Source organism: Nyctereutes procyonoides, unplaced genomic scaffold (assembly GCF_905146905.1).
Source record: "Nyctereutes procyonoides isolate TBG_1078 unplaced genomic scaffold, NYPRO_anot_genome, whole genome shotgun sequence".
Taxonomy (NCBI): domain Eukaryota; kingdom Metazoa; phylum Chordata; class Mammalia; order Carnivora; family Canidae; genus Nyctereutes; species Nyctereutes procyonoides.
The window spans coordinates 10,607,069-10,618,491 of NW_026575025.1; the positions used below are offsets into that span (position 1 = coordinate 10,607,069).

The window sequence follows — 11,423 nt, forward strand, 5'->3', positions numbered from 1 at the left end:
CAAATTTGAAGTTACTTAGAAGTTAAAATCCCAAGGCGCATGGGTGGCTCAGTAGTTGAGCGTCTGCCTCTGGCTCAGGTCGTAATCCCGGACCCAGTTCCTGTCGGGCTCCCCAGAGGGAACCTGCTTCTCCCTTTGGCTACATCTCTGTCTGTCTCTGTGTGTCTCATGAATAAACAAAGTCTTTTAAAAAGTAAAATCGCAATTCACATAATTCCTCCTCTGACCCGCAACCCCCAGTTGCTGGGACTGGTGGGCCCTGTGCAAACCACTTGTTACAGTGTAAGATACGTACCCCTTTAAGGATCCAAACCTCCTCCCCTCCCACCCTGAGTTCTCAAAGGCAGAGGCCATTAGATCCTGCTCCCTCTTGAATTCCTAGGACCCAGCATAAATGTTGGAAATGGGAGTGGAGGAGTCACAGCTGTTGCTCTGTGAGATGATCCACTCAGGAGCAGAAGCAGAGCTGTGTGTGCTGGTGGGGGCAGCTCCACAACCAAAGCTCCTGGGTGATGGGGCAAGCTAAGCCTGCTGCTTCCTGCTACGTCCTACTCCCAATCTGCAGCCTCTTCCCAGCACCACCAGAAATTACACGTTATATTTCCCATAAAGCATTTAATTGTTATCTTAGGGGCTAGACTCTTGACTTGGGCTTGGAGTAGAGTGCCTGTTGGAGTGCCTTCTGGTGGGTTCTGTCTTTGGGAGGCTCTCAGAAGAGTGCTCCATTCTCACCTCCATTGACCTGTGGCTCCTTAAAGAAGAAGACACAGATAGAGACCATGGGCTCTAGTTCCCCACCCCCAGGCCCAAGGAGACCTGGGCTTTAGGGGTGGAAAGGCCATTATTGGCAATAGGGGTTCAGATCTGGCTTCTATGCTGTGAGACTCTGAGCAAGTGATTTCCCCTTCTCAAGCCTCAGTTTACTTATGAATAAGCTTTATAAACCTTGCTGTGCACCAGGTTGTCCTAAAGTATAAGGGACAGTATGCAGGGGGTGATTTGTGTGGCACTACCCTGTAACAGGGGCTTGGTGTGTGGCCACTCAGTTGGCCACAGATTCCTACACTGGCTCTGCAGTTTATTTGCTCCTGTGTCTTGGGGTAAGACATTGCCCCCAGGTCCTTAGTTTCTTTATTGGGATCTGGAGAACATAACCTGGGTCCTGCCCTCCTCGGGTGACACGGAGGGCGGGGTCTGGGTGAGGCCTTATTGACTGCTAGAGCTAGGCAGAGTCCTTCAGGCTGAGACAGTGGACCAGGCCAGGGCTGAAGCTTAGATTCAGGGCAGGTCAACATGGTTGCTCACAAGTTTTCTCAGTTTTTCCCTGGATGCTGAGCCCAGGAAGACAGGTGGGGGAGAGGCTGTAGGGCCCAGGACTGGCAGTGGCACCCCTTCTTCCAATAGCTGGGCAGAGCCAGTTCTCTGGCTAGCTAGATGGCCTCACCTGGATTTCCTGGAGGTGCCCTCTGTCTCCCCCTTTCCTGCCTCAGCCAGCAGCTGCTCCTCATCCAGTCCCAGTGCTGACAGCACTTGGGAGAAGCGCCGGGTCACCGTGAGCCGGGCATTGACCTGAGGAGAGATAAGGGTTCCTACTCTGCACCAAGGCTGCTGAGGACAAATAGCATTGTGATTACTGAAAGGTCCCAGGGCTCCCAGGTGGGTGTGGCCCAGGGTCCTATCTAAAGGGCCCACTCTCCCTACCCACTCATCCAATGAAAAGCACCGTTCTCAGTGAGGTGGCATGTCTTCCAGGTGCTAGCCCTCACCTGCATGGCCTGCTGGAACAGGTAGGGCCGGGCCTGTACCCTGTGCTGGATGTCCTGTAGCTCTGCCTGATACTGAGCAAAGCGCTGTCGCTCCTGGCGCCTGCAGGGAGATGGGCCTTTGGGCAGCTAACCATGAACACAACCTATCCCCACTCTTGAGTCCATTCATTCTCACTAAGGACTTGACATCCTCCCCACCCTTACCTTGCAAAGCCATTTCATTCCCATCTCCGCCCTGGATTCCTCCTGAGGTCAATGGGGTAGAAATTATTTGCTCCATTTTACCCATGATGAGCCTGAGGCCCAGGAGGGTTGAGGGACTTGTCCAAGGTCACACAGCTGGGGAGTAGAGACTGAGACCAAGTCTGCAGGCTGTGCAGCCAGGGCTCATCTAGCCTCCCAGCCACACTCACAGGGCGGGGGCGGGGCAGCACTGCCTTCGGAGCAACTGGGCATCTGCTTGCACAGCCTCTTCCCCCTGCGTTTACACCCCTGCACCCTCTCACGCTGCATCTGTGAGGAAGAAGCAGTGGCTATTGACCGTGGGTTTGGGTAAGGCCCCACTCTGGGCTCCGGGCTCAGTTTTCTCTGCACTATGGCAGGGATTGGACAAAGTTGCTACCATTCTCTGGGGTTCTTATAAGCACACAACTTAGAACACGGGACAGAGGAACAAAAGAATGATATTGCAAATGAAAGAACACATCCCAAAAAAGATCAAGGTTCCACAGGGGAAGCACACATCCGTTTACAAAAAATTGGTTTGCACATTTGTCTGAAATGTGCCTGCTTATCAAGCTGAATATCCAGGCAGCAAGAGGGGCCCTCTGGCAGGAATCCTGTGAAGGACCAGGAATCCTGTGAAGCATGTAAGCGAGGTCTTTGGGTGTGCCAGCAGCACCCATACACAGGAGCGGAGAAACAGACAAGACTCATGTTGGGACCTCTAACAAGTGTATAGGGCCCCTGAAAAACACTGCCTTGCCCCACCAGGGCCATTGGTGAAAAAGAGATGAATTTGAAAACCCATGGCCAGGAACAGAAGTCATTGCAAAATGGAGTCTTCAGCATTCAAGAGATAATTTCAGCAGTTACAAAGGTGGGGGTGGGAAGTGAGCTGGCATTCAGTCTGTCTCTCCTATGATGTCATGCATATTTTTCCCTTTTTGATTCTTGTTAGAATTGAGAGGAAGTCCATGTCTTGGAGCCCCAAGCAGAAAGGAAGTTGGAGAGTGGATGTCAGCCCTATCCAACATCTGGGAAGGAAAGGAAGGCCTTCCTCCCACAGGGCGACCTCTCTTGAGCCCACACCTCTTGTACAGGCCAGAGCCTTTGAGGAACAGAGAGAGCAAAAGTCACAGGTTATAAGGACTGAGAGACCCCCATGGAAAATACCTGCTCTCTAGTAGAAAATACAAAAGATGTGTGTGAAACACTCTTCTCATTCACATCTGTCCCTTGGAGTTTGAACCCTAGGCTTCCTGCCTCATTGAAAAAAATAAACACACAAACAATGAACTTGATGTTTCGCAAGGAGAAGGCATCTCCTTGATCACTGGCCAAGGATTCTTTTAAAACACCGTTGCCTTCTTAGATCCCTAGTTTTCTCATCTTCAAAATTGGAATAATAAGACTGAGCCTCCAAGAGTAGATGACCAGAACCCTGCTGAGTCCCTGGTGGCCCCACTGCAGAGCAGAGACCTCATCCCTGACCTAGCTCCTCAGGATGAAAGGAGATGAGGTGTGGAAAGGGCTGCCCTGCTGCCAGCTGCACCCTGTAGGTGCTCAATGTCCATGGCACTGGTGACCATATTTATTTGTATTATCTGTTTCACTGGATAGGGCATTCGGGGGAAGATCCCAGTGCCCTTTATCTACAGATTAGGTATTCAAGCACTAAGAAATGGGCTAGCAGGTTTGGCTAAGTGGCTTCCCAAGTTGAAATCCTAGTTTTGCCCCTCACTTGTGACCCTTGGCAAATTAATTGAGCTCTGTGAGCTCGTTTCCTCCTCTGTTGAATTATGGGACTGATAATAATGCCCATTTAAGGGTCTGTTATGAGTCTAAAAAAGATTTGCTTTTAAAGACACATTTGTCTATTTCTTCTTAATGGTCAACATATAGGAAGAGAATAAAATAAATGACTCTTCACCTGAAGCAAACAACGGTTGTCCCCAGGAGTGAGATCATAGGCACTGTTTATGTGCTATGTGAACTATTTTGGTTACATCTGCATTTTTATAATAAGCATGCCTAGCTTTTGAAATCAGAAAAAAAAATTTGAACATGTGGTAATGCATATAGAACATTCTGTGAGCTTGACAGCTGCAGGATTGTTATATTAACTAGGTGACCTTGGCTCAGCCCCTCCTCCTTGCGTGCCTCAGCGTCTTCATCTGTAAAGTGTGGCCAAATGGCCTGGCCCACCAGCCAGGGCTGGAGGATGGTTGTGGAGACTCATCCCTGGAGGGATATGAGGACTGTGTCTCCTGTGTCTTTCTTCTGGCATCTTGCACTGCCTTCCCTGACCTCTCCCCACCAGGGCCTCCCCAGCCTGGCTTCCTACCTCAGCTCCTCCAGCCTGCGGTGGGTGGTCCCTGATCCCCGGTTCCCTTTGGGTGCATAGGCCGCCAGGCAGCGAGCCACCTGCTGCTGTACCCGATGCTCCCGGGCCCTCCGCAGCTCGGCCTGCTGCCGCTCCTCCTCCTGCTGCCGCTCCCAGGCCTGCAGCAAGCTTCTTCAATAGGGAGAGGGAAAGAAGAGGATGGGAGAAGTCTGGGGGGAGCAGCAGTCTCATAGAGGCCAGGGGCAGGGAGAGGAGTATGAGGGCCTGCGGGAGGGATTGCAAAAGCCCAGAGAACCACAGGTCTGGGGAGTGGGTTTGTCATGGAAGTCTGACATGATGAGGGCTACATCTGGGGCTCGGCCCACAGGCCCACCTCAAGGCCTTTCCCTACCTTTCCTGGAAGCCTCCTCCCACTCCAGCCAGCTGTGTGCCCCAACTCTGAACACCCTCGGTCCTGTGGGGCTTGGTACACCTGTGATCTCACCCAGATTGCTCACTTCCCATTGCAAAGCAGCTCTCCTTGAGGACAGGGGTCAGACCTTGTTCTCTCTGACCCCCATCTCTGGTAGGAACTAGGTTGATGCCTTTTGGTTTGAGGTACAGATATATGAATGGAATGGATGGGAAACAGAAACAAAGTAGTGATGGGATCAGTGGATGGATAAAAGCGTGGATGAATGGTGTGGGTGGTTGAGTAGACAACTCTTAGCTCCACCTGGAACATTCTTTCCCTAGCTCTGATGGCCAGTTCCTTGTTAATTAGATCCTTGCTCAAATATCAGAGAGAGAGAGAGAGAGAGAGAGAGAGAGAGAGAGAGAGACTCCCTTACCACCCCTTCTACCCCCCAGGTATTTTCCATTTCTAGCTGTACATTTTGTTCATTTCTTTATTAATTATCCTTCATCCCAAGTAGAGGGTAAGCCTCATGAGAGCAGGGTTCCTTATCTCTTCTCTTCACTACCAGTGGATTCCCCAGCATCTAAAACAGTGCTTAACATAAATAGAGGGGATCCCTGGGTGGCGCAGCGGTTTGGCGCCTGCCTTTGGCCCAGGGCGCGATCCTGGAGATCCGGGATCGAATCCCATATCAGGCTCCCGGTGCATGGAGCCTGCTTCTCCCTCTGCCTGTGTCTCTCTCTCTCTCTCTCTCTCTCTCTCTCTCTCTCTCTCCGTGACTATCATAAATAAATAAATGAAAATTAAAAAAAAGGGGATCCCTGGGTGGCGCAGCGGTTTGGCGCCTGCCTTTGGCCCAGGACGCAATCCTGGAGACCTGGGATCGAGTCCCATGTCGGGCTCTCTGCATGGAGCCTGCTTCTCCCTCTGCCTATGTCTCTGCCTCTCTCTCTCTCTCTGTGTAACTATCATGAATAAATAAATAAAATCTTTTAAAAAAATTAAAAAAAACATATCCTTGTTTAAAAAAAAACATAAATAGAAACTCAGTGTTGCTGAATTCATGCATAGTTCAATCATGGTCAGACCAATAAACTTGTTTACTCAGCACATATTTGTTGAGCACCAACTAGATGCCATGTCCCGTGTAGGGCAGCAAGGAGGCCATGACCAATAAAATCTGGCACCTGTCTTAGGGATCTCTAAGTCTGCACCCAGGGATAGTCAGGCAGCCCAGCCTGCCAATGCAATGCCATGTGGCAAGAGCTATGGCAGAGGCAAGCAGAGGGGAGAGCTTCCCAGAGGGCGCCTACCTCGGAAGTTTAAGGATACATTGAGGGCAACCCCGGTGGCTCAGCAGTTTGAGCGCTGCCTTGGGCCCAGGGCCTGACCCTGGAGACCCGGGATCGAGTCCCACATCGGGCTCCCTGCATGGAGCCTGCTTCTCCCTCTGCCTGTGTCTCTGCCTCTCTCTCTGTGGCTCTCATGAATAAATAAAATCTTTAAAAAAATAAATAAATAAAGATACATTGAGTTAGCTGAGTGAATGAGGGAGAATGGCCAGTCCGGGAGATGAGGAAGGGAGAGCATGGCACATTCTAGCTATTCTCACCGGCGGGTGTGGGAGACAGGAGCCTCCTTACCAAGACACCTGGGCTTTGTTCCAAGTGCACTGAGAAGCGTGGGAAGCAAGCCAGGGATGACAGAGTCAGAATTGAGGGGTGCTATTGGAATGTTGAAATGGATTCTTACCTGCCACCTCTAACCAATTACCAAGACCTGCTGAGCCAGCCCCCAAATATCTCTTTAATGGATTCCCTTCTCTCTATTCACAGGGCCAGCTGGTTCAGGCCCTTATCATCCTTCACCTAGACAATGCAACAGTGCCCCTTCCCAGGATTCCCCTCTGCTCTCATTGTCTTTTGTTCAAGCCCCAAGCATAGCAGTTGTCTGACTCTACTGCCTTCATTGTTGTCTTGTCCATCTGCCTCCTTTCCCAGCAGACCTTGACTTTCTTAGGGCTGGGGCCACGTCTTTTTATCTTTATATCCTAAGGACCCAAGAGTAGATATTCAACATGTGTTGCCTTTGATCACTTAGTTAATCAATTAATGGGTGGATAGAGGTTGGAAAATAAATGAAAAGTGGCTTGTGTCAATAGACACCTGGCCAAGTAGACAGAGATGGATAGATGGGTGGGTATATGAATGGGTAGGTGGATGGATGGATGGATGGATGGGTGGGTGGGTGGGTGGGTAGATGAGTGGGTGGATAGATGCATCGATCTGTAGAAGATTGGATGACCAAAAGATTAGAGAATGGATAAATGAATTAATGAATGAGAGGATGAATGATTCAGTGTCTCTGGAGAACTGGCTCCTTCTCTACTCCCAGCCCTTTCTTCCCATCCTCCTTTTTCTTTTACCTTACCTGGTGGCCTCCTGTCGTTTGTGGAAGGTACGGTTAGGGAAGTTGGCAAACAGGAAAGTCTCTTCATCTCCCAAGGCATAGGCCTTCCCACTCCGATTGGAGGCCTGGACAGCAGCCCCCAAAGCCTTCCAGGACTGCTTTTGAGGGCCTATCCAGAGTGGGACTAGTCAGAGAATAGCCTCCCTCCCAGCCCACTGGACAATCCCGCCCAGCACTTGGAGCACAGTATAACCCTGTCTGAACTCCTGGTCCAGGTTGCTGGTTCCCCTAACTCTCTCCCCACCTTGTAGTTTCCTGGGGAACCCAGACATTGAAGCCCACACTCACCACAGTCCAACTCTTGCTGTAACTGCCTCTGCAGCTTCTCCAGGTCCCATGGCCCCTCCAGCTCCTTGGCCCTTGACTTCCTCCTCTGTGGTCTTCTGAGGTTGGAGCTGGAGCTGCTCCCTTTGCACTGCAGGTCATTTTCATCGGAGGCTGCCTCGCAAAAATTCTGCCCCTTTCTCTGAGAACCAGCTCTCCTTCTATGGAGGGTCCTATGCTTCCCCTCCTTGGCCTGCTCTGTCACCTCTACAAACTGTTCCTCTTCTAATATCAACCCCCTGCTGAAGAGTTGGGGCAGCTCCCCAGGGCTCATACCCCTCTCTATATCCTCAGAACCCAGGGCTTCCAGCTCGGTGCCTTCCTCAGACTCAGATCCTGATCCTGACCTCCTCCCATGTGGCTGGAGGTCATACTCACTGGGTGCCTCCAGTTCTTGGCTCTCCCCTTTGCCAGAACAGCCGGGGATGCAACCCCAGGCCCTGAGCTGCTGGCTTCTCTCCAGGTTTGGCCCCTCTGTTTTCCAGCAGAAGCCATGGGGCTCTGGGAGGGTGGTTGTGGACTTGTGCCTGGCCTTATACTGGGGGACTGCTCGGGGCAAGGACAGAGCTTGGTGGCCTGGGGTGGAGGTCGAGGAGAAGCTGGGCTGATGCAGAGCCTGGCCATTGGTGGTGAAGCTCTCCCAGGCCCACTGGAAGGGGAAGGAGGGTTTCCGAGGAGGAGAGGGGATAAGACTGAGGAAGGAGAGGACAGGGAGCAAGGGTCAAGGTCACGGCGCCGGCCCCCAGTGGGGCCTGCCAGCCAGTATCCCCCCAGCCTATTGCACAGTGGCTTACTCTTCAGCTTCAGCAGAGCCACGGTCTTTCTTATTCCGAGCCTTGGGCCTCCGGTCCTTCTTTGTCATCTGCCCTGTGCTCCGAGACCTCGGCTGCTGGCCCAGAATCACATCATCGCCACTCCCAAGCCTCCCCTAGGTGAAGACAGGAGAGGAGGCCTAGCTGCAAGCAGCCTCCTGGAGCATCCCACACCTCCTCCAGGGGACCCTCCTCTTCTCTGTACCATGGCTGGCCTGCTGGGCTCTTGTTATTGCTAAAACTGACTGATCACCACCTCAATTTTTAATATTGAACAATGCTGCTGAGTACCTGCTGGATGCTCAGGATTTTCATGCATCAACTCATTTAACTTTCCCAAGGACCTATATCCCACTGTTAACCCATGAGATCTTTTTTTTATGGTGAAAAAAATTTATATTTAGATTTATAGCCGGCTGGACTCAGTTTAGATGATCCCAATTTTGTTGGCAACATCCAAAGCATGATAGGAGCCAGTTGAACATATGCTTTCTCCTCTCCATCAGGCCTGATTAAGGTGTTGACCTTGGCCACATCAATGTCATAGAGCTTCTTCACAGGCTGTTTGATCTGGTGCTAATTGGCCTTGACATCCACAATGAACACAAGTGTGTTGTTGTCTTCTATTTTCTTCACAGATGACTCAGTAGTCAGGGGGAACTTGATGATGGCATGGTGATCAAGCTTGTTTCTCCTGGGGGCGCTCTTTCCAGGTTATTTGGGCTGCCTTCAGAGATACAGGGTCTTGGGTGGTCGGAATGTAGATGACATACGGATCTTCTTTTTCTGTGTGTGACTGTGCACATCTTTCAGCACCACTTTCTTAGCTTTCAAAGCGTTTGTTTTGGCTTCGGCTTTGGGAGGGGCAGGGGCTTCCTTCTTTGCTTTCAGGGCCATCTTCGTGAAAGGGCCCAATGAGATCTCATCTCATCCCAGATAAGAACACTGAGACTCAGAGAGGTGACATCACTTGACTAAGGATACCTAGCCAGTAAGTGGAGTCAGGATCTGAACATGCAGAGTCTGTCTCGAGAGCCCAGATTTGTCACCATGGTACGGTGCTGCCTCCATGTCCCAGATAGCTCTTTTGAATGCTCCATGGGGCCCTGGACTTGCTAAGTCAAGGTAGAGGAAGCTTATTATCTTTCCTGAAACCCTCCTCCTCCTTCTCCTGCAGTTGCCCTAGATGGCTCTCCTGGAAGCCTGGGAGTCATCCCTGGGTGTCTTCCTCATCCTCGCCTTGGACCCTTTAGGCCTCCCTGTGGTCCCTGCCTGCCTTGGGCCTTCTTGTCTCTCGCCAGGCCTCAGCTCCAGTTTCATGGCTTCTCCAGTGCCATCCTGAGCCCTGGCCTACACTGGACCCCAGGCAGCCAGGCTGCCTCCAGGCAGTTGGAAGTCCCCCCACAGGGCCTCCCTCACCTGCTCAGCTTGGGGGATGTCTGACAGGAACTTGAGCAGCCCTATGGTCATCCCAGGAGCCTGGGATGTCCTGCCCTGGTCTCCCTGAAGCCGCATGTCCTGCCCTGGTCTCCCTGAAGTAGTCCTGCTCGCCAGTTGGTGGGTGTTTCGCATATTGGTGTCCTGCCCGGACCCCCACCCCCATCTGCCAGCCTTGGAACTGCCCACCCCACCAACTCTATGGCAACCAGTTCTCAGTCAGCCTCAAGGGCTCTGGCAAAAAGCAGGCCAGGGAGGGTCAGCCAGGGTATGTGAGGTCAACTTCCTTCGGGGGTGGGGGGTAAAGTTCAGGATGATGCTGAGAAAAAGTCCAGGCCTGAGAGTCTTGAGGCCCAGGGCCAAGCCTACCTCTGCAGGACTCTTCGTTGACCTGGTATGAGTCCCCTGTCCTCACTCAGCCTGTGTCTCCCCCTCTATCTGTACAAGGGATCTCAAGACTTGACCATTTGGAAGGGTGCTCACACCCTCGGTGCCTGAGGGGGTCCCTCTCCCTCCACCTGCCTCCTGGGCTGCCCCTAGTACTCCAGCCCCAACTGAGGCCTTGCAAAAGCCAAGCTGAGCTCTCACAATAAGATCTTGTTCAAACCATTTGGCCTCCCAGGTCCAGACAGGGCAAGAAAAGCCAGTTGAACACCATGCCCAGGAGGGAAGCAGCAGGCAACCAGGACCCAGAGGAGGCTCTGGAGGAAGTCAGAGCATTTAAATCTCATCCCAAACTTCTAAGCGTCACCAAAATGCCTTGCCATGGTAAATCCCCATGGTATGCCTAGGACTGACCACTACCACCAGCAGCATAAGGATGTGGTGCCAAACTGAGCCCTAGAGACCCAGCGGCAGGGTTGGAGGCCTGGCTTGGCTGCTCACCAGCTCTGTGACCTTGGGCAAGTCACCTCTCCCCTCTGCCAAACTGGAAAGCATAGACCCATTCCATAGGTTAATTACAAAGATTAAATGAAATCATGAAGGCAGCATGCTCGGTAATGGTTCATTATCACTACTGCTAACAATGGCAGACTATTATTGGGGGGTAGCAGCACATGGTGGTTAAGAGAACACAGGAAGCACTGGGGTTCAGATCCAGCTCCCCTTGTGCCTCTGTGTCCTCTTGGGCATCACAGGGCTGGTTATGATGGCATCTTCCTCCTGGGGTCACAGTGAGACTTAAATCAGTTACTAGAGACAGGTACACCCAGAACATTCCCATGGCTCATCCTAACTTTTGTGGAAGAGCTGTTGCTCCTTAGCCAACCATGCGGCCCCAGTGAGACCAGTAAAGGAAGCAGAGTCCAGCAGATGCCCTACAGGCATGGTTTTCCTTGAGCTTTGTTTCTGTGGCCTCATATCTGCTCTCAGACTCCATCCCGGCAACACCTTTACAATGAGCTCACCCAGTGGAACAGCCTAATTAATGCTCCAGGTGAAGATTTCTTGTCCCTAAAATAGGCAAATTCTGCTCTTTCTGGTGGGTTGCCATGACCACCCCACTGCCTCCTCTATCAGATGTCCTGTGGAAGTACCCAGGTAGGCTGCTCCATTTCCAGCCCCCAGCCCCAATGATTTCCTGGACAAACTCTGGGCCACTTCCTTCCTTGGCAGAGGGCAGGTCTGGGTCGCTCAGGTTGGTATTTTTA

The 11,423-nt window shown here is 51.8% G+C and overlaps 1 protein-coding gene across 1 annotated transcript; it reads right to left on the reverse strand.

Annotated features, from left to right (window-relative positions):
• Positions 1–627: 627 nt before the first annotated feature.
• Positions 628–10,996, reverse strand: TSGA10IP (testis specific 10 interacting protein). The gene is made up of 9 exons (XM_055315155.1): positions 10,967–10,996; positions 9,754–9,915; positions 8,317–8,450; positions 7,487–8,214; positions 7,160–7,307; positions 4,333–4,503; positions 1,767–1,866; positions 1,445–1,569; positions 628–751 (listed from the first exon to the last, which is right to left on the reverse strand). Exons 1-9 carry the CDS (start codon positions 10,994–10,996, stop codon positions 628–630), a joined length of 1,722 nt encoding a protein of 573 aa, XP_055171130.1.
• Positions 10,997–11,423: the final 427 nt, after the last annotated feature.